This window comes from Rutilus rutilus (genome assembly GCF_951802725.1).
Source record: "Rutilus rutilus genome assembly, chromosome: 9".
Taxonomy (NCBI): Eukaryota; Metazoa; Chordata; class Actinopteri; order Cypriniformes; family Leuciscidae; genus Rutilus; species Rutilus rutilus.
Genome location: NC_140223.1, coordinates 42,642,912 through 42,666,962, shown reverse-complemented (window position 1 = coordinate 42,666,962; position 24,051 = coordinate 42,642,912). Strand labels below are relative to the sequence as shown.

Sequence of the window (24,051 nt, the reverse complement as noted above, 5' to 3'; positions counted from 1 at the left end):
TTTTAAAATTGGTTTTATTATTATTCAACAATTCCTTGCTTTTTGTTAGTTTTTAATAGTTGTAATTTTATATAAACATTTAACTTTTAAAATAAAGGTTTTACAACAACATCACCATCTTCTGTTATATTTGGGCCTCCATGCTCATCTGTTTACAGTAGCCTATATGATATTGGTGGAGGGGGCCCACATCAATATTTTTCTCCTCTAGCTACGGCCCTGCTTTTAATGCTCGAGACTTTATTGGTTATTTTGTTGTTTTAATAACGCGTCCAAGAATACGCTACAAGTTACTTTAATGAAAAATGTTTTTCTCTATTTAACATTAACTTACAATTAGGGCTGGGCGATAAAACGATAACGATAATTATCGCGATATAATTTTTCTCGATAAAACGATATCAAGAGTTCGATAAATGTTCGATAATGTTTATGCGCCAAAAGCGGAACGAAACTCATTTGAACCGCGCGCCACACGGCCCATCTATCCGCTCGGCTCAAAGTCCAGACGGCAGAGCCGATGCGTTTACTCTGATCGGTCTCGTCACGAGATCCAGTGAGAAGCGCTTGAATTCAGTGAAGAACACACATGTCTCAGTGATTTAAACCAGTTTAAAGGCAGATGAAACCGCGCTGACAAACAGGAGAAACACTGAGCGCAACAATACTGCCAGAAGGCTTTTCCGTCTACAAATTCCCATCATTTACCATGGGTTTACTGTAACGTTAGCCTAGTCATATTAACTGCACCATGAAATGTGGGATATACATATTGAATTGTATTATATTATTAATGTAGACGATGTATTAAAGGACTGATGGAATATAATTACAGTATTTAATAATGTATTTAGGATACTGTTTTTCATACAAATACCATATAAACCATAAAGTTAAATTTTGCCATGATAGTGAGGAGCTGTAGGCTATGCCTGGTTTTATCTGTGGTTATCATGATCTAAATGCATGATACTGGATGACCAGTGGTTAAGTTTAATATAACTCAAACAGTCAGAATATTACATTTTACCAAATAAAAATTAGCACATGCAGAAACTAAGAAATGAATTGTCCAATAAAGATATTTATTTTGTTACGGAAAAATGACAAATGTTTGAATGTTGTACCTCAGATTTGTGAAATTCACCAGTTTGGCAAGTGTTTGTCCTGATATGTTCTGACAATAAAGAGCAGTTTATAACCACAATTAACGTTCTTGTTTCTACAACTTTCACTTAGGAGCAAAAATCTGCCTTTAAACTTGAAAGAAATAAAGATTTGACTTTTATCGTGACAATTATCGATATCGACTGATATAAAAAAAATGTATCGTGATTTTTTTTTTTTGCACATATCGCCCAGCCCTACAATAGTGAAAGACGACCTTCCTTTTTAATCATGTCTTCCCTCAGGTAGAATATGTGCAGTCGTCCAAACTGCGTTCCATATGGCTTTCATACGGGACGCTTCATTGATGCCTTAAATACGGGACGATTCCGTATACGGAACAGTTGGCAACCGTATTTCTCACTAATATGTCTACAACTCAAAAACACTGGCCTCAAAAAAAACTTTTTTTTCACTCGTAATTTCACTTTTTTTTCGTGTTTTAAAATAGTGGTCCTCAACTCCGATCCTGGGGACCCACTTCTGTGCACAGTATATATGTCTCCTTAATCTAACACACTCAGTTCAGTTCATGGAGCTCTCTCCTAATTAATTAATGATCTGAAACCACTGTGTTAAAACATGCCAGAAACATGCTAGCGACATAAAAAAGAAAACATGCTAGAAACCTGGCTGCAATGTGCTAACATATGATGTTTTTTTTTTTATCACTTTCGTTTTTATTGGAATTTTTGACAACAAAAAAGATAACATACATTGAACAAAATCAAAGGAAGGTAAGGAGGAGGAGGCATCTAATACAATTGATACAAAAAAATGGAAAATAAATAAAATAAAAATTGTGATCATTGGAATCACTGATCAATAACCTTACTTATACAATATTTCTAGCATCTTTGCGCAAGATTAGCTGAAACCGAATCATTAGAATCTCACAAAATTAACACTCAGTGTACAGTTGTATTGGGAAGTACAGTTATGCAGACTCTAGGGCCAGAAAATGGGTCCATTTCCTCCATTTTTCTTTAAATGATGATTCTCTTAACCTTATAGTGTGGGTCAATTTTTCCATTATAAAAATGCTTTGAATTAAACTTGTCCATTGCTGTTGATCTGGGATGTTTGATTTGAGCCAAAGCCTAGTAATAGCCTTTCGAGCCGCAGATAATAAAATCTTGGATAAATAAAGGTCCTCCTTCCGCACACTTTCTGTGATGTAAACATATGATGTTTTATTAACAAAGTTCGGGAGGAGCACGTTCAAACCAATCAACCAATCTATCAATCATCTCATCAAACAATTACCATGTCTACCCTATCAGCATGAGAGGCAGCATATATATATTCACTCTGTCAACTCACCTAACTTCCTTGACAGTTTCAGCATCCCTCCACCACCCCGACTCCTCACCCTTGGCTTGTTCTTTCACAGCCAGGAATACGGGGGGAGTACTCTGGGTTCGGGCCGAATACCGAGCCCGGAGCCCTCTCCTCGGACAGCACGCCAAATACGCATTTATTCTATCTGACTTATTTGTAAGTGTGAACTAGTGAAATGCTAGCAAGCTGCAACATGATAGCAATATACCAACATCAAAATTTGCCTTGACAAACTTTTTAATCTTGTTACTAATAAAGTATTACTCATGATTAGGCTAGGCTTCAGAGATGTGCAGGGAAGATTGAAAAGTAACACTGGGGGCCTCATGTATAAAAATTCTCTTGGCTTTTTATATAAAAGAGGAACAGAAGACGGCGCTCGAATCGTTCCTTTGCAAGAAGGTTATGAACTACCTGGTAAGACCTGCAGAAGACACGCGCTGTCTGCGCTCATGTCACGCACAAATAGAACATGCAGGAGGTAATACCACTAACTTGATAAACCACGTTTTCACCCCGAGCTGTTAACGCCTGGCAGAGTCTGACTGCTTTAGAGTAAGCGGATGAGCTCCAACGTCATATATAATTATAAACAACGGCCCAATAATTTTCTCTGATTTAAGTCTCCGCACCCGATGGTCAAATAAAAAAAAATTCTGTGTTGTTACGCGTGATTATAAATGGATGATCGTCACCTTCAACAGCGGATTCGGCGACGGTTGATGCGCGCATCTTTAATGGTAACATAATACACTGATTAATGAGCACTGCTTTTAAATGAACATTTCTTTAAAACAACATTTATTTGCCAGATTTTCCTTTTCTAAATGGCATAAACAAGCTTTCCTCCCTTGAAACTTAAACTGGAATGTCACTGTTTCTGTCACTGCGACTTCCAGAACAGGCGAACACACACACGCGCACATCACTTTTGAAGTAAAATTTAAAATTGAGGATGCAGTGCATCGCAATATCGAATTGAACTGAATCGATGACATGATAATCGTAATCGAACCGAACCGTGAGACCAGTGTAGGTTCACACCACAACGATGTAGATGTACCTATCGAAAACATCCTGGGGGTTTGCGTCGAATGGTTGCAATCGCAGGTGCGAGGATTTAGACAGAGACATTTATGGATATTTCAAACAAAATAAAATTAAGGTTTTTGTGGCGAGCACGACGAGGTCGAGGGCCGTGGGAGGACGGCGCGAGGCCGGTGGCGTGATTGATAATGAGCGACACGTGCGCGACGCACCGGTCTCGCATCCCTCACGGACGACTGCTGGCAACACAGAACATCAAATAAAACACAGGCCTGTTCCTCTCTCGCTCTTCACTGTCGTCGCTCCTCCTTTATGCTTCCGCTCCTCCGTGAGAGATGCGAGACCGGTGCGTCGCGCACGTGTCGCTCATTATCAATCACGCCACCGGCCTCGCGCCGTCCTCCCACGGCCCTCGACCTCGTCGTGCTCGCCACAGTTTTATTTTGCAAAACGTCTCGCACAGCTCAGAGAATTTCAAGACTTTGCCATGTTGAACCGCACAAACTAGTGAAGCCCTCCCAGACCAGATGGCTGTCATTGAGGGAAGTTGTGAAACGTATCCCAGTGGAATGCCCTCCGGCTGTTTTTCACGGACCAGCGGCTCGAGGCCAGATTGACGGCTGCAGAGAATATTTTTCACTCCCTTAATGATGAGTCTCTGGCTGAACTACCGTTTTCTAGAGTGGGCGCTACCTAAATTCACAGACCTTAATCAATATGTTTAAAGTGAAAATGTGGTGATTACTTCATTGAAGAGCAAGGTCTGTGAAACCTACACAGATATTCTTCTCACACATTTGAACCTTCAAACCGTTGGTTGCCATTGAAGTCCATTATATGAAGAAAGATACTGGAATGTGTTCTTCAAAAACCTTAATTATTTTTTCGACTTAAGTAAATTATCAGGACATTTTTGTTTGAAAGTGAGCTAATCCTTTAATACACATCAAGCCATGTGTACCTTCCTCGACCAGAACATAGTCAACTAACTCATCAAGTTTACCATTGCTTTGTCACGGTTCATGAATTCACTGCTTTCTTCAGGTCTCGTGTATTTGTTGTTCTGTGTGTGTGGGTGTGTGTGAGTGGGCGTGGCTGCTCATTTCTGCTGATCAGCGCGCCAGCTGATCTTATTCCCCTCACCAGCTGCTGCCAATTCATTCGCCTATATAGACTCATCGCACTCTCCTTTCTTTGTCAGATCGTTGTTTTGGTGTCTTCAGTGTGTCGTCGTGTACCATTCCAGTCCTGTCCTGATCCTGTTCCTGTTCGGTGTTTTCGTGGAGTTCGTCGTGTTGGATGTTCACTTCACTGGATTCACTGTCACCTGTCTTCACCTTCACGCTGACCATCTAGTCCCTGCGCCACCAGCCCACCCGTGAATTGTGCCTTGAGTCTTTTGTGACCCTCAATAAAAGAGTACTTGCATATTTGCTTCCGCTTCGTGAATTATGACAGAACGATCTGACCAAGCGATGGAAGCAGCAAGTGGATCCTCTTCTCCTCTGGATGATTTCATCAGATCCACCGTTGCTCGGATAGAGGCTCAGGAGAGGAGTTCTAGTGAGTCGGGTCGGGCCATTCAAGCACTCGTGTCCGAGCTCACCCAGCAGTTACAACATCTACGAGCTCCCACTGCGCCACCCACACCGGCCGCTCGCCCAGTACCCCCACAGAGCGTCTCCCAGTCAGAACCCCGTCTACCGGTTCCTGAACCATATAATGGTGAGCCTAATTTCTGCAGAGCATTTCTTACACGCTGTTCAATGCATTTTTCTCTGCAGCCCAGAACATTTGCCACCGAAGGAAGCAAAGTGGCGTTCGTACTCACCCTACTGACTGGGAGGGCAGCTCTATGGGGGACGGCGGTGTGGGAGAACCAAGATCCATGCTGTGCCTCGTTCCAGACACTCGCCGCCGAAATGAAGATGGTGTTCGACCGCGCGGTTGCGGGAAGAGAAGCAGCACGAACCCTAGCGGACCTGAAGCAGGGTGGTAAATCTGTATCTGATTATGCCATTGAATTTCGGACTTTGGCGGCTGAGTGTCAGTGGAACGAGGCGGCGCAGTGGGACATGTTCCTGCATGGGCTGGCTGACCGCGTCCTGAAGGAAATCTATGCCTTGGATTTACCCACTACACTCAATGGACTTATTGATCTGGCGCTTCGCGTGGATTCTCGACTTTCCCGGGTGGAACGTATGAAGATACCAGCTCGGGCTTCTGCAGCAGTTGAAACCACGCGAGCCAACGGCGGGGACGCGGTCAGCCTCGTTTACGATCACGAGCCCATGCAGGTCGGGCGAGCTCGGCTTTCCCGGGAGGAGAAGGAAAGGCGGAGATCCCAGGGCCTTTGCTTTTACTGTGGAACTGCTGGACATTTCGCTTACAACTGCCCGGTAAAAGGGCCAGCCCGAGGCTACTGTCGGGTGGGATCTCCGCTGAGAAGACCTCATCAACATCTACGCTCCTCCCGGTAAGACTTAGATGGTCAGCCAACACTCACGACTGTCAAGCACTTTTGGACTCCGGGGCAGAAGGTAACTTTATGGACTACACATTCGCTCACAAGATTCAGATTCCCCTGTTACCCCTCACCCGCACCATTGCTGTCCACGCTCTCAACGGTCAAGCTCTTCCTACCATTTCTTTCACCACTGGACCCATTACACTTACAGTTTCCGGAAACCACACAGAGACTACTTCATTTTACATTCTGGACTCCCCCCTTGCACCTATTGTTCTCAGTCACCCCTGGCTCATCAAACATAACCCTAAGATTGACTGGCAGCAGAGATCAGTGTTGGAGTGGAGCAGTTTATGTCATGAGTCCTGTCTTGTGTCTGCTTGTTCGTCTGTTGTTGTTTCTGCGTTGCAGGAGGAGGCAGTGGATTTGTCTAACGTGCCCACGGAGTATCAGGACCTGAAGGAAGTGTTCAGTAAGTCTCGGGCTGCTTCTCTCCCTCCGCATCGTCCCTATGACTGTGCTATAGATCTACTGCCAGGTACGTCTCCGCCTAAGGGCAAGCTTTACTCTCTGTCTGTTCCCGAGAGGGAGGCCATGGAGAAATATATTTCTGATTCTCTGGCATCCAAATTCATCCGACCTTCCTCTTCTCCAGCGGGGGCAGGGTTCTTTTTCGTGGGGGAAGAAGGACGGTTCTCTGCGACCTTGCATTGACTACCGAGGGTTGAATAACATCACGGTAAAGAATACTTATCCTTTGCCGTTGATGTCTTCAGCCTTCGAGAGGTTGCAGGGAGCGTCGATCTTCACAAAACTGGACTTACGTAATGCTTATCATTTGGTCCGCATCAGGAAGGGGGATGAATGGAAGACCGCTTTTAACACCCCCAGGGGGCACTTTGAATATTTGGTTATGCCTTTTGGGCTCTCCAATAGCCCAGCGGTCTTCAAGGCACTCGTCAATGATGTGCTGAGAGACATGGTCGATCAGTTCATTTATGTCTACCTGGATGACATATTGATTTTTTCTTCGTCTCTCCAGAAACACGTTCAGCACGTCAGACGAGTGCTTCAGAGGTTGCTAGAGAATGGGCTTTTTGTCAAGGCGGAGAAATGCGCTTTTCATGCACAGTCTGTTCCTTTCTTAGGGTACATTGTGTCGTCTGAGGGTATGCGTATGGATCCTGAGAAGGTTAAGGCTGTGGTGGATTGGCCAAGTCCAGATTCCCGTAAGGCCCTACAGAGGTTTCTGGGGTTCGCCAATTTCTACCGGCGGTTCATTCGCAACTTCAGCCAACTAGCCTCACCTCTGACCGCCTTGACCTCCCCCAGAACTACGTTCAGGTGGTCAGACGCAGCTGAGGCTGCGTTTGCCAAACTGAAAGGCCGCTTTGTTTCAGCCCCCATCTTAGTTACCCCTGATCCATCACGTCAGTTCGTGGTGGAGGTCGATGCGTCAGAGGTGGGGGTAGGTGCAGTGTTATCCCAACGTTCTTCTTCAGACGACAGAATGCATCCTTGCGCGTTTTTGTCTCATCGTTTGTCCCCTGCCGAACGTAATTATGATATTGGTAACAGAGAGTTGTTGGCAGTCAAGTTAGCATTGGAAGAGTGGCGTCACTGGTTAGAAGGGTCGGGGGTACCTTTTATTGTTTGGACCGATCATAAGAATCTGGAATACATTAGAACCGCTAAAAGATTGAACTCTAGGCAGGCTCGGTGGGCACTTTTTTTCGGACGTTTTGACTTTACTCTCTCGTACCGCCCGGGCTCTAAGAACATCAAGCCCGATTCTTTGTCACGTATTTTTGACCATTCCGATCGCCCGTCTACTCCCGAGTGCATTTTTCCGGAGACCCTAATTATCTCCACACTCTCATGGGAGGTCGAATCGAAGGTCAGGACGGCCTTACAAGGGGTAACGCCTCCGCCCGGTTGTCCACCGAACCGTTTATTTGTGCCAGAGGAATTACGGTCCAACGTTATTCAGTGGGGGCATTGTTCCAATGTGGCTTGTCATCCAGGAGTCAGTCGTCCTACTTCTTTAGTTAAGCAACGATTTTGGTGGCCACGTATGGCTCGTGACGTTCACAGTTTTGTTTTGGCTTGCTCAGTTTGCGCCACTGGTAAGACTTCCAATCGACCCCCAGATGGGCTCCTTCAACCGCTGCCGATCCCTTCGAGACCCTGGTCCCATATCACACTAGATTTTGTCACCGCCCTCCCACCCTCTCAGGGTAACACGGTAGTTTTGACCGTGGTGGACCGGTTCTCGAAGGCGGTCCATTTCATTCCCTTGCCCAAATTACCCTCAGCCAAGGAGACAGCGTTGACAGTCGTTAACCACGTCTTTCGGTTACATGGCCTCCCGACGGACGTGGTTTCCGACAGAGGACCCCAATTTGTTTCCAAATTTTGGCAAGAGTTTTGTAGATTACTGGGTGCGACGGTTAGTCTGTCCTCAGGGTTTCATCCCCAGAGCAATGGCCAAACTGAGAGAGCCAACCAGGATTTGGAGAGAACGTTGCGATGTCTGGTCTCCAAGAATCCTTCCTCATGGAGCCAACAACTGTCAATGGTGGAGTACGCCCACAATTCGTTACCAGTATCATCTACGGGCCTATCTCCGTTTGAGTGTAGTCTAGGTTACCAGCCACCAATTTTTCCTAGTCTGGAATCTGAAGTTGCGGTTCCCTCCGCTCACGCCTTTGTCCAGAGGTGCCGTCGCACTTGGACTAGAGCCCGCTAGACTCTACTCCAAGCGGGAGCGCGCACCAAGGCTAAAGCCGATCGCCACCGGCCTAGGCCTCCCGTATACGTCGTTGGTCAAAAAGTGTGGCTTTCTACCAAGAACATTCCTCTCCGTTCCGTCTCTAATAAACTAGCTCCCAAATTTATTGGCCCATTCACTGTCACCAAGATCATTAGCCCGGTGGCAGTCCGCCTCAAACTCCCTCCAGTGTACAGGAGGATTCATTCCGCCTTCCATGTTTCCAAAATAAAGCCCGTGTTTCGTTCTCATTTTAACCCGCCTGTCCCGGTTCCCCCCCCCGCCGCGTCTCGTAGAAGGGGAACCCACGTATTCGGTTAATCGTATTCTGGACTCAAGGCGGAGGGGACGTGGATTCCAGTACTTGGTGGACTGGGAAGGTTACGGTCCAGAGGAGAGAAGTTGGGTTCCTGCGAGAGACATCCTGGATCATTCCCTTATCGATGATTACAGTCGACAGGTAAGGGAGTCTGGGGACGCCAGGAGGCGTTCCTAGGAGAGGGGGTACTGTCACGGTTCATGAATTCACTGCTTTCTTCAGGTCTCGTGTATTTGTTGTTCTGTGTGTGTGGGTGTGTGTGAGTGGGCGTGGCTGCTCATTTCTGCTGATCAGCGCGCCAGCTGATCTTATTCCCCTCACCAGCTGCTGCCAATTCATTCGCCTATATAGACTCATCGCACTCTCCTTTCTTTGTCAGATCGTTGTTTTGGTGTCTTCAGTGTGTCGTCGTGTACCATTCCAGTCCTGTCCTGATCCTGTTCCTGATCCTGTTCCTGTTCGGTGTTTTCGTGGAGTTCGTCGTGTTGGATGTTCACTTCACTGGATTCACCGTCACCTGTCTTCACCTTCACGCTGACCATCTAGTCCCTGCGCCACCAGCCCACCCGTGAATTGTGCCTTGAGTCTTTTGTGACCCTCAATAAAAGAGTACTTGCATATTTGCTTCCGCTTCATGAATTATGACATGCTTCTTCATTCAAGCTGTCTTCATACAAAAGCTGTCTCATTTGCATGATTGGAGTAATCATTTATACTCTGATAAATGTAACGAACACGAACTGCATTCTATGAGAGGGCGATGTCCACCAAAGTGTGAGTCATTAAATGAGGAATATTTTGATAGGAGACACCACCTAGATGGAGCTATATTAACTACTATTTCTTTCATCAGGCATGCATAACATTAGCTATACAATATAACAAATAAATAAATAAAACCAGCATACAAACAGTAAAAATACACAAAATGTACAGGGGAAATGCATGTTCATTCATTAGGCAGATTTGTCAATGAATTAGTGGAGAATTCCTTTTTTTTAATGGGATTGCATGTGGCCTGTACTGTTCTCTCATTGAGAACAATCGAATGTCCCAAGTGTCTGAAGTGTGTGAGTGGAGCAAACGGGTGATAATTCACAGTGGGGCAACCAGACATCACGGAGTCTTCCTGGGTGAGGAGTTGTAAAGATTAAGTGGAACGATGGTGTGTTTGATCGGTCCAGTCGTTACAATGTGTTTATTTTTTTCCACTGATATAGATGAAAATGAAAAGGACTGACATGGTTTTAAGACCACTGTTATCCAATCTTTACCCTCCAGACATTTTAAAATGCACATATGTAGATAAAATTAATCAAAGTGTGACAAAATTACGGTTTCATAATTTTTACTGTACTCTTTCACCCTTAAGCCCAATTTATTCTTCTGCGTCGAACTGACAGCTACGTCGTAGGCTGTGTGTAGCACGCGTACCCTTCGGCGTACCCTGACGTGCACCTCTCAACAACGCATCAATTCTACACAGACCGCAAGCGCTGTGATTGGTCTGCTAGAACCGCTCCCTCTGGTTTCAGAAGCTCCCTCTGCATGTATAATTGCGCTTCAACGCGGACAACGACACAGAAGTATAAATGAAAACCAACGCGTTGCCTACAGCGTAGATGCTCCGGCGTAGGTCCGACGCAGAAGTTATAAATCAGCCTTTAAGAATGCAGTATATCTAAGTTTTAGTGACTATTATCTTGAGATAGGCGGTGACTTCAATGCTGTGCATAATCCCTTACTTGATAGGTCCCAAATATCTCACTCTGATCTAACCTCCTCAAAGTTGTTTAATGATTTTATAAAACAGGTCAATGTGTGTGACATATGGCGACTAAAGAATGATAGCGCTAAGGACTATACATTCTTTTCAGCTCGCCACAAATCATACTCACGCATTGATTATCTGCTTGTATCTCCTGTCTATATTCCATTTATTGACAACACTGATATATTACCCCTTCTTCTTTCAGATCATTCCCCGGTAACTTTATGTCTTCTCCCATTCTCCGCTCCCTCTGGACGTAAACGTTGGAGATTTAACACATCCTTACTCCATGACCAAAAATTTATATCACAATTGCGTACCTCCTTAGTTGAGTTAATTGATTTGAACAGTGGTTCTTTAAACAACCCACAATCCTTATGGGAGGTGACAAAATGCTTTATTAGAGGAAAATGCATTTCTTTCTCTTCTTTTCGTCAAAAATCTAGAAATAGCCGCATAAATGAGCTGGAGAAACAAATTCAGACGTTGGAACAGGACCTTAAAAACAAGCATTGTCAACGGAAGGAGGAAGAACTTTGTGCAATTAAATATGAGCTAAAAGGATTACTTCTGCACAGAGCTGAATTCATTATGCATCGAACAAGGCAATCTTATTATTTCAACGGTGAGAGACCAAGTAAATTATTAGCATTACGAATCAAGCAGATGGAATCTAGAGCAATCATACACGCTATAAAGAATGAAGACACTTTATGCACCCAACCCGAAGATATTAATCAGACTTTTAAAACTTACTATGAACAACTATACACTTCAAATTATTCAAGTTACCAGCAACATACATCTTTTCTTCAACAGCTTCATCTTCCTAAAATGGATAAACATCATCAGGAGATGTTAAACTGTCCCTTGTCGCTTGAAGAATTGAAGTTGGCTTTGGACTCTATGCCAAAGAAAAAATCTCCAGGAATTGACGGAATTCCCCCCGAATTAATCTCTGCTATTTGGGATATAGTATCACCACTTATTTTAAACTCATTTAATTTTGCAGTTGAAAACGGGGCCCTACATAGGGACCAAAACACAGCTCTGATAACTCTTTTACTTTAAAAAGGAAAAGATCCTTTAGAATGTGCTAGCTACCGTCCCATTAGTTTAATCACCACCGATGCTAAACTTTTCGCCAAAGCTCTAGCTCTTAGACTGAATAAATGCATAGACAGTATCGTTCACTTTGATCAGTCCGGTTTTCCCAAAGGCGGATTGGCGTCCGACAATATCAGACGACTATTACATATCATTCATAGATCCGATTCTTATCCAGCCTCCTCCGCAGTTATCTCACTGGACGCGGAGAAGGCCTTTGATAGAATTGAATGGAGCTTTCTCTGGGCGGTTCTTGAATATGTAGGGGTCGGACAAGGATTTATTAAAACAGTTAAAACACTCTACAATAGCTGCTCTGCTCGTGTTCTTACGGGATCCTTAATGTCTTTGCCCATTGCTCTTGGTCGGGGCACTCGCCAAGGCTGTCCATTATCGCCTTTACTTTTTACTTTATCAGTGGAGCCCTTGCCTCAACAGGGCTCCAGACTAACTTTTTGCCTTGGTTGCACTGGTGCGCCTAACTTTTTTATTTAGGTGCACCAGCACAAAATTTGGGTGCACCCAAATTTTTCCTCGGATGTATCACCTTTAACGCCACAATTTTAAGGTCACCTTTTTATCACGCTCTATACACATTCATATATATTATGTAAATTAATTTAAAGAAGAAGGTGTAGGTAAAAACTTTTATTTATTTTTTGAAGCACAATTATTAACGGTATTCCTACTCTTACCGATACTGCTTATCGATACAGTACTTTAACTGTATTCTTATGGTTCTTTTTGTTTTATATATAATAAACAAAGATAAACAATAGATAAACAAAAGATAAACAATTAAACAAAGATACACTTTATATAGGCCTACACAGTGCTTTAATTTCAGGAAGGCCTACTACTGTTCAGGCATGGTCTAAAAAGAAATCTAATAAAGTAATAAAACGTAAAATAACACTGTAAAATTTTTCATAAATAGATTAATGCTTATCAAAGCTGAAGTTATTCTTTCGAGAGCTGTGAGTGATTTTTCGCTTGTTGTTTGATTTGCAGTAATGGCGCAATCGTCAGCATGTTTATTAGACTGCGGCCCCTTTAAGACCGGGTGCAGATCTAATAGGCTACTGATGCACCATATTCTCCCAACTATTTCCATAACTACGTCCATTTAAGACATAAACAGTTTTTAGTGAATCTCAAAGCCGGTAATTTTGACACGCTTTTGTGTACAATTGATCGTTTAGACACGCACAATCTGCACATGAAACCGAAAGTATAATTTGCTTGTCTCGGACTGTTTCGGAGCGCGCGCCGCCATGCGAACAACATCTCTTGCGCAGATTTTTGTGTTTTTAATAGCTCTTTCAATTATTAAACGCGTCCCGCAATTTAGCAACAGTAGCTAGACTACATTTACAACAATCACCGATCGTGCTGATTCTGATTCTGAGTTTTAGGGAGAAATGAAAGCGTAATGCTGCGAAGGGAAGAAGTTGCGTGTAGTTAGATAGTTTTTGCTAATGGTTTTACCTCAATATATTATTTTTTATAATCTTTGGAAGCCGAAATTTAAAATAAAATCAGACTAATATAACAGACCTTAAGTGTAACCAGGCTACGTTTGAATGTTTAATTCTGTCCTCCTTCGTCACTCATTAAGCAGGGCTGTCGTGTTGTGCGAGCTGTGGCATCGCGTGAGAGAAGAGTGTGAGTTCCGTCAAAGGAGAACAAACGCCAACAAACGTTCGTGGAGAGGCAGCGGATGCGAGGACGTTAGGTGCACCGGTGCGACCTAGGAAAAATGTTAGTCGCACACTTACAAAATTTGGTCGCACTCTAGAGCCCTGCTCAAGCAGTACGTCAGTCAACAACTATACAACCCCTTATCTGTGTAGATACCTCGCACAACATCTCTCTTTACGCAGACGATATCTTGCTCTATGTTTCCAATATTTCTGAGTCTGTTCCTGAATGTTTAAATCTTTTTAATTTATTTGGTACTCTCTCGGGTTACAAAATTAATTGGAATAAATCAGCATTAATGCCCCTTAATGACGCAGCGAATCAGGAATCTAGTAGCTTACCTCCTTTGATCCCCATAGTTAAACAGTTTACATATTTGGGCATCACTATATCCCATTCAATTCATCTTATCCCTAAATCTAACTATCAAACTCTCCTGAATAAGATCAAGGAAGATTTAGATAGGTGGTCCCCCTTACGTTTAGCTCTTCATGGAAGAATATCTACTATTAAAATGAATGTACTTCCAAGGGTAAATTTTTTGTTCTCTATGTTACCGCTAGCACCGCCTGGATTTTTTTTCAAAGAACTCAACACGGCTATTTCTAGATTTATCTGGATTAAGAAAAAACCTAGAATCCGACTTAAGACGATGCAGCGTAAGAAACTTGATGGAGGTCTTTCATTCCCTGATTTTAAGATTTATAATCTAGCCTTCCAAACAAGAACAATCCAAACCTGGGTTAATCCTGATTCCCGGGTTCCATGGCGTGATCTAGAAGTGAATATCACCCATCCTGTCCGCCTACAAAACTACCCTTTGCAGGTGTTTCTAAATGTTCTAAGAAAAATTATGGACCAATCATTGAGTATTCCCTTGAGGTGTGGAAAAAGGTTGAGGAAAGTATGGGAGGCCCCTTCTTATACACCAAAATAACACCATTGTGGCACAATACTTGTCTGTGTACTGGTAACAAACCTTTTGTCTTCAAGGCTTGGTCTGATGCTGGTATTTATATCTTGAAGGACATTTTCTGTAAAAAAGGCATCAAATCGTTTCAGGAAATAAGCTCAGAATTTTCTTTACCTGGTTTTTCCTTTTTTTATATATTTAAGACTGAGGTCAGCCCTGAAAGCATATGGCGTTCCTTGGACCCCTAACATTTTACCACATCCATTGTGGAAATGGCTGGACCCTAGAACTTCCTCTAGTGGCTTAGTTTCTAAGATCTATAATTCGATTCTTGTATTGCAATACTCATATATTCCAGCTGTCCACTCCTGGGAAAGGGATGGTTTAGCTAAACCTGACTGGGATGTGGTATGGGCCAGATGTTTCACTGCATCTAAGAACCTGGCTCACCAGATGATCCATTATAAATGTATTAATAAGGCTTATATTACTCCCAGTGTATTATATAGGATGAAGGTTAGATCTGATCCATACTGTCATCTATGCAACACATCTACAGTAGGTTCTTATTTGCTCATGTTTTGGGAATGCCCAACGGTGGTTCCTTTTTGGACCTTTGTCGGAAATCCTACATTTGGATATACCTCAAGACCCATTGCTACTTCTACTTTTAGATGACTCCGCTCTTCAGTTGAATGTTCATCAAAAAAGGACCTTACTGACAGCAAGTACTGCTGCCAAAAAGACTATTTTAAAGCTATGGATAGAGCCATCCATACCAACAACTTTCATTTGGCTATCTTATTTCAGAGACATTGTATTGCTGGAAGGTACCACTGCCAGGGTCAATGGCGCAAAGGACAATACTATTCAGAGCTGGACAAAAATCACGGACATTCTGTTAGATAATCTGAGATTTTGACATCTTACATCTCTCTCTAATCTTATTATTATCTTTTTTTTTCTTCTGTTTATATATGGACAGTTTTCATAGCATCTGTCTGTATATAGTTCAGTGAGCTTTGATATGTTTATGGTATGATAACTTAAAATAAAAATATTGATCACAAAAAAAAAAAAGAATGCAGTATATCATGCTGGAATTCACACTTGGCTTCTGTAAACCAAGCCTTCCAAACCTTCTTTGATTTGATTGTTCTTCCCAATTATTTTAACATTGACAAGTGCTGCAAGACCACTGAGGCAGAGCAGCCTGAAAATGCAACTTTTAAAAGATTTGTTCATTCTTTCACCCTGACAACATACAGAACATGCAATGCAGCAGAGCAGCATCAAGAATATCAAATACTGGGGACACGTCTCCTTTAATGTCTGTAGATATTGTGTTAAGACAAACAGCATACAAGTGGCACACAACCATATCATTCATTTACTTTTTATTCAAGAGTAAAATCTCCCTTTATTACTAAAAAAAATGTATGCTTAACAATTGTCCTTCCTATTTAAAAAAATTAAATCTACAGTCATGGTTGATGAGCAAGGCTTTAATAAGATTTTCCCAATAAATAAGCATGAATAAATCAGGTGTCCTCCATGATTCCTGTTCTTTCCGACAACAAAGCACTCGAGTGGGACAAGCTCTTATGGTGTGTTCAAGTCATCTCGTAAAGATCATATTTTCGAGTTGAACGCATATGAGCGCCACCACAATGTCGTAAATACGAGTGGGAAGCTCTGGATTTTCTTTAAGCCCCGATCTTAATGAGTTTTGGGGGCGTGTCAGTGAGAAACAAGGTGGAATACCACAATACTTAAAGGTATACTAGCTGTGTCCCAATTCAGGGGCTGCATCCTTCGAAGTGCACGGCCGACGCAGCCTTCAGAGGACGCACCGAGACTCGTTTAAAGGGGAAAGTATAGCCGATTGCGTCATCGCGGCGCGGCGAAGGCTGTCCCAATTAGAAGGTACTTCGAAGGCTCCTTCAAAATGCGGCCTGCAAATGCGTCCTTCTTTTCCCGTGAATGCAGGATACATCAGAAGGATCCTTCGCAGCCTAGCCTACCCCAGAATTCACTGCGCGCCGGAGACGAAATTGCCTGATTACACTTTTTAAATGTAATTATTGGGTTTCAATTTATTCGAATAGTCGAATGTATCTAATGATTAAAATGAAAACTAAAAATAATAAAGATATAAAATATAATAAAGATTCAAATGTTGACTTTTATGTTACCAGTATGTGATTTTACATAGGCTAGTTTATACACCTTAGACTTTATTATATACATAAATTGACCCGTGAGCATTTTAAGATTTGTTATATATGTATATATAACTTAGGCTATATAAAGTCCAGTACATGTGGTAGCCTACTGCCGCTCGACACAACGGCTGTCACCAGTTGCTAGGCGACAATCCCAGACCGTCCCATTGCATTGAACAACTCCCGGGACACAGCTAGCAAAAAAAATGAAATGTGACACTTTTCCAAATAACCAGTGGTAGAAAGTAACGACATACATTTACTCTGGATTAAAGTATACATTTGAAGTACTTTAGATTGTTATTCAACTCCTCTTCATCTCAGAGACAAATATTGTACTTTATATGAAAAACTGACTTTTTACACATGGATATTAGATTTTGATATTAGATAGTTTAAAAAAAAAATGAACAGAATATAATAGAAACACTAAAAATATGCCGGTCCTGGAGGGCCGCTGTCCTGAGTTTAGCTCATAGAACGGTTTTTCATGTCAAAATATTTTATGGTTTGATTTTTGAGTATGTGAGTTAATTGAACTTATTCTTCCCTCTTTCTGAGAACATCTCAGTGGCTGGCAGTGGAAATATGCACTGATCCCAGATGATGTCCCACTGGCAGAGGCCTTACCAGCGTCTCTATTGTGCAGATTATCCAGGATCTCCTGCTCAGCTCAATAAGTCTTTTTATTGAAAAATGGTTTCTTCCAATCTGTTTTATGTATACTGTTAATTTAAACATGTATTTAGTTTTTCTTATCTTTAACGTAACTTATCTTGTAAATACTTGTAAAAAGTACTGTATGCAAAAAGGGAGCCAATAGAACAATTTATTTTGTTTCATTTACAAATTAATTGACATGACAAAAATAAATGAACAGAATAATTTCATTACATTTACAAGTTGTAACTTGCATTACAAAAATAAAACAATGCACAGAAATAATTTTTTGTTTCATTTACAAATATAACTTGCATAAAAGTAATGTATGCGATTATTTCATTCTCAAATTTTAATGAACATAACCAAAAGTTTATTTCTCTACCATTCTGTCAAGAAGAGAAAACAATCTGTTCATGCTCTCCTGTGATCTCCTCTGTATCTCTCTCTGAAACGGCATGTCCTCCCTAAATATCGTTCTATCCTTCGCGGCCTGGGGAAAAAAGAACGGTAGGGGATCGTTCGGTATTTATGGAATGGTCCACCGGAGGGTCATGTCTTTTTATTCTTTGGAAAGGAAATTACTAAGACAATTCAGATCATAATTTATTCATACCGCAATGCATGATGGGAGCCATGAATGAGTTTTGGTGTGCATCGCAACATGCTTTATTATTGTCACCATTGTTGAGATTCACAGGCTGATTATTAATGTCAGTGTGTCTAAATAAAGTCATTTTCAAAGTCTTTTGATCAGAACAACTTTTAAGAAATATTTTGGATTATATTGAAAATGCTGAAAATCATTTGCTGTAGAATCACAGTGCTGCTGTAATCAACAAGGTAGACATAATAGGGGGAAAACAGGGGAGGGTCATGTCTTTTTATTCTTTGTTGAGGGGAGGGTCATTCAACCTTTTTTTAGTCTAGGGGGAGGGTCACCCAACTTTTCATGAAAACAGCAAAATTTCATGGTGGTTTGTTTGGTGCATATGTTTCCATGAAGCTCTCTCAGTCTCGCCCCCCACCGCTAGCAGATGGGTCTGTCCGGTTTGGCGCTGTTTGACATTGCGCGCACACGCTTCGGGTGTATGCGCTCAGAAAAAGTGCATTATGTCAGAACAGAACGCCAATGAAATGTTTACCCGGCAAAGCTTTTAAGCGCAAGCAAATAATGAACTTTTATGATTGCGAATAAGTGCAGTGTCCTGTGAGTGTAACTCTACCGCTGCGTTAACATGTGATGTGAGTTTTACAGTATTGGGACTGAGGTGCCAGAACTGCAGCTGATAGAATGTGCGCTGTACGATACTACCATCTTTCTTCAAAAGCAGATCATGGAGACATTCAATCATCCACGATCAAAAATCATGATATCTATAAGACATAGAACAAATAATAAAGAACTCCAGGAATAAAGAAACAAAACCACGAGAATGACCGAACTAGAAGCAACCATACATGTACAACAACTGACCAAGTAACAAGTGAAACACAAGGGCTATAAATACACAGGGGCAAACAAGCTTAGGAAATGAGGAAACGCCTGGGGAGACTAATCAACATGAAAAACTACTTAGCACAAGACAGCACAAGGAAATGACAAAAGGACACACAAAACAAGTGGAACAAAAGACAGGAATCATGACAGTAAGATGAGAAAGCAGAGGTTAAGTCGTTTGTCACGGTTGTAAAAAAACAATGGCTATCTGAACATCTTTGCCGAGCACAAACCAGTACAGAAGTAATCAATAAATTATCGGGGAGGGTCATGCCTTTTTTCACAATCATTTTGGAGGGTCATAGAAAAATGTATTGCTGGTGAAGGGAGGGTCAAGTCTATTTTGACTATAGATCTCAAAACTCCTCCAGTAGTGCCTTAATGGATTAGTTCACTTTCAAAAATTTTTTTGCTGATAATTTACTCACCCCGAAGTCATCCAAGATATCCATGTCTTTCTTTCTTCAGTCGAAAAGAAATTAAGGTTTTTGAGGAAACCATTCCAGGATTTTTCTACACAGAATGGACTTCAATGGCAACCAACTATACCAATGTTCAAAGAAGGTTCAAATGTCCGTCTCAATGCAGCTTCAAAGTCTCGACACGATCCCAGTCGAGAAATAGGGTTCTAATCTAGCGAAACGATCAGTCATTTTCTAAAAAAATAAATAAATAAATAATATATATATATATATATATATATATATATATATATATACTTTTTAACCACAAATGCTCGTCGTGTGCCATCTCTGAGATGCGCCGTGCATTGCGTCATCACGTTGGAAAAGTCACACGAGACTTTGAAGCTGCATTGAGACGGGCATTTGAATCTTCTTTGAACATTGGCATAGTTGGTTGCCATTGAAGTCCATTATATGGAGAAAAATCCTGGAACGTTTTCCTCAAAAACCTTGATTTGGATATCTTGGATGACATCGGGGTGAGTAAATTATCAAAAAAATTTTTTTGAAAGTGAACTAATCCTTTAAAGTCTGCGTGAACCGGAAGTTGCAAACGACTTTTCTCCAGTGTTGTGACGTATTTCCCAGTGAAAAGGTATATTGAACAGAGGGCAGGGTTTTACTCTAGCGCTCCTCCTCTCCATCTCTTGCTCATAGCAGACTAACGGTTTGAGGGGAGTGGTTAAGCGTTTGCCCAAACCAAGCCGTCAAACATACGTCATCAGGGAAGGTCCTCCAATGCAGAGGGGAGGGGCATTTTCAGATTTTGATTAAAGATTATGAAGCCAAAATTTTTTTTGTGTGGATTGACTTGGATGGATGAATTGTTCACCACAAAACGATCAATTTAGGCAAGCAAAGTAAATATGGTCAATTTTGAATTCATGTGGACTTTAAATAAAAAACGAACAGTCCCTAGAAGGGTTGCCAGTTCTTTGCAACAAAAGAAGAACTGCCTGCACAGAATATGATGGCATTATAACAATATAATATGCAACGATAAAGTTTGCAGTAGCTTCATTAATTAGAATCTTAAGAAAGCAATGCACACCTGATGTCTTTGTTCTTCATTTTCTAGCTATATTTTTGTGCAATTAATTAAGAGAAAGTACTCCGCCATCTTACTCCGACGAAAGTGACTTGAATGCACCTGCTGTCGTAAACATGACTTCCCACCGCGTAAATACGGACTTCCCAGGAGGACTTGAACACACCATTTATCACGACTTCAGAAGTGGGAAGTAGGAATTTTCCAATAGCACATGAATGAAGCATATGTGGACCTTAACTGTGACAAGATGATTGACAGGCCAGTTTACAACGACAGGATCAACACAAATATGCCAAGAAAAAATAATCAATTATGACATGGTATAAATGTTACAAAATTTGCCTAGTCTTCTGTTACACTCAAAAATATGTACTTTTTCTTCAGAAAAAGAGTAGCCTACATATTTTTTTGGGGCGTAGTACAAGTAGGCAAATTGGGATGCAGCATAAAAAGACATTGTGGCATGTTTCTTAGTTGTTAGCCATGTTTTTATGTGTTTGTACAGTATTCATTTTTTTGAAACTTGTTTACAATTTAAATGTTTCCTATTTGCAGAACGGAAATGTTTAAAGCTACAATATGTCATTTATTTTTCTGCCGCTAGGGGTCGCTAACCTCTCACAATAACAAAGGCGTAAATTGATGACGCAGTGAATAAAGACGAATCATGGAACTTGTCGTCATGCCGATGGATCTAATAATGTTTATGGATGAGTGAATACATTAATGTTTTTTAACATGACTGTGGTATGAAGCAGGGCCCGATTGCTAATGAGAGACAGATATCAGCGCCACACGCGAGTCCCGCGGATATAAAGGAATGAGGACATTTCAATCTCCCGAACTACCCGCAAGTGCTGAATTAATACTCACACAGGGCAGTTTATTTGACGAATTAAACTTGTGAGGTAACGCAGCGCTCTTTAACTTGGTCTACACTATCACACTAAACAGAATTTCTCTGAATTTACAAAGTCTTGGAAACATTTAGGATAATATTGTACACAATTGAAAGAAATATAACACTGTGCAAGTTAGTATTTTGATTCAAAATTCTTACATATTGTACCTTTAAAATGAAAAGTCAGGGTGATGGGGAATGGTTTAAAAAAAAAACAAGATGAATGTCACTTAAAAATGTAAACTGATGTCCATATTTGTATTAGTGTTCCACTGCACCTACAACTCAGCCAGTAGTTGTAACAACAGTGACACGTTTTTACAGTTAATCAGATTTACAAGATGTAGATTTCAAAACAAATGTAATTTGTAAGACAAACTGAGACCGGGGAAAAAAGCAGCAGCAACAACACAGAGTTAGACGTTAAAGCAAATGGGTCAATATCACTATAAAGTGCCTTTGGTGTCCTCATCAGAATCGCTCAGTCATCATGAACATAATGCAAAATAATGAAATTCTGAGGTTTTATTATAAATGGCCAAACACTTACACACATACAAGTACAATGATACGTCTCTTAAAATGTGTTTTTCTGATTTTATACCATTTTCTTTGATTGGATGTATGTGATTTTGGCATGTCCCACACGCTGCTCAGCTAACTTCAGTGAGTGTAAAAAGTGGTTAAATTACATACAATTATAATACTTTTTTAATGTACTTATTGTCCTCAGCAAGTTATTTAATAAAACAAGTCATTTTGATTATTTATATTTTATTTTCATAATAATATTAAGCAGTTTGCATGTGTCCCTGAGATTGCTGTCCACCCTGTCATTATGGGGTAAACGTCCCTTTAAGAAACCAACTGATGTACTTAGTGACATCCCCTCCCCCATTTGGTCTTTCTTCAGTGGAGGTTAAAACATCTGCAACACACACAGAAAGTATCTACACTTATATTTCCTAATTTTCATCATATTGTGTTTGTAGTTGCGTGTTGTCAAGCTTAACATGTCCACCCTGTCATTGTGAAATATTAATTAATATAAAAACTTTTCATAAATTCTAAATATACATTTTAAACAGTGCGCAGTCAGCTTCAACAGTGAATCACTTTGCTTACTGCTGCACACCATGTGCTCATTAAATACTAAATTTAGCCAAAAAATGTCCACCCTGTCACATGACAGGGTGGACATGGTTCATGACAGGGTGGACATTTGCAACTCCTGAAAATCAGCCTGAGCCAGGCCCTTCCTTCTTCTATATTGGTTAAGGTTTTTTTGAAGGTCCTGTTGTTTTTAAAATGTTCCCCCATTCTAGTTCACCCATTAAAGCATTTGTCCACCCTGTCGTCTTGTTGTCCACCCTGTCATTTTGTTGTCCACCCTGTCATGTTCAACTTTTATGATGAAAATAAAGTAATTATTTTAACAAGTTAACAAAACCTTGTGTGTGATTTCTTAATAAACAAATGAGGGCCAGTTAGTATTGTTTTAAATTTTGACTAAATATCTTTGTTGTTAGATTTTATTTAGAATAGAATGTGCAACTATCGCATATTTTATTGGGCAATACATATTTAAGCAGTAACTTCATTATTATCAAAATACTTTTACCATTAACTAAAATGTTTTGTTGGGAAAGGGACACATTCTCTTTCCTCAGATCTACATTTTATAATCACTATGCAATGAAAATGTATTTATTCTACTATGAGTTTGTCCATGACAGGGTGGACATATTTTATGGTTTGCTCGTATATTGTCAGCTTGCAGTTAATTTATAAAAAGTGCTGGAGCTTGACCAATATGCATTTCTAACAGCCTAATGTCTCCTTAATACAACACATATGAAGTTAAATGGAAAATCTCAGATTTTTTTTGGGAAATTGTGAAGTCTCAAAGGCATTTTATGGTGATTTTGACCCAAATAGTGTTACACCACTCACCCCTATTTAAGGTGCGTTTTACACATTAAGGTATTTATTTAAATGGCATTTCCTGCTATAATTTCCTTCTATTATTAACCACAAAGCTTTCTTTAATGGTCGGATTAAGAATTGACATAATCTGTAAACTGTAAATCTGCCTGACTCTATTGACACACACTCTTGAGCAGTGTCCTGCCAAACACTTGTGAAATCCAAACAAATAATCTAACGCTTGAAACAACAAATAGGTTACAACTGCGATTAGTTGCGTAATCACACTCTCTGATCAACCCAGCCGAAAATAACAATATGGCAGTAATATCGCAATACACATGCGTTTAACTGGCATTAAACTTCAGAATGATGTCTGTCAGTCTTTTATCCACTTAAAATACAAATGCAAGCAAACTTACCAAGTGGCTTAAAGTTTTGAAGAAAGAGTCAGTGAGCATTAGTTTCCATCTCTCTTCTATGTTATTCGGGATTGGTGTATAAACGTAATAAGCGGTTAACGCGCCCAGTAACACAAGCACAAACACTCCTTTAGACCTCATTTTTAGATCTCGCCTGTACGTGTCTTCCGTTTATTTTATAGTCTGTTTGCTTTAGAAGTCCTCGGCAAGTGAAAGCTCCGTCAGCTGCGTTTATTAGTCATTGAGTTCTCTCTGTGTTAAAGTGTAATCCTGGATTAATTTTGGACTGGAGCCAGCG

The 24,051-nt window shown here is 41.0% G+C and overlaps 1 protein-coding gene across 1 annotated transcript in view; it reads right to left on the bottom strand.

Moving 5' to 3' along the window:
* The window catches only part of aadac (arylacetamide deacetylase), a 44,284-nt gene extending 20,247 nt beyond the window's left edge, over positions 1 to 24,037 (bottom strand). Inside the window, exon 1 of the mRNA XM_084419355.1 lies at positions 23,754 to 24,037. Within this exon, the coding sequence (XP_084275481.1) occupies positions 23,754 to 23,894 (141 nt within the window). The 5' untranslated portion in view covers positions 23,895 to 24,037. The remainder of the gene's footprint in view (positions 1 to 23,753) is intronic.
* Positions 24,038 to 24,051: the final 14 nt, after the last annotated feature.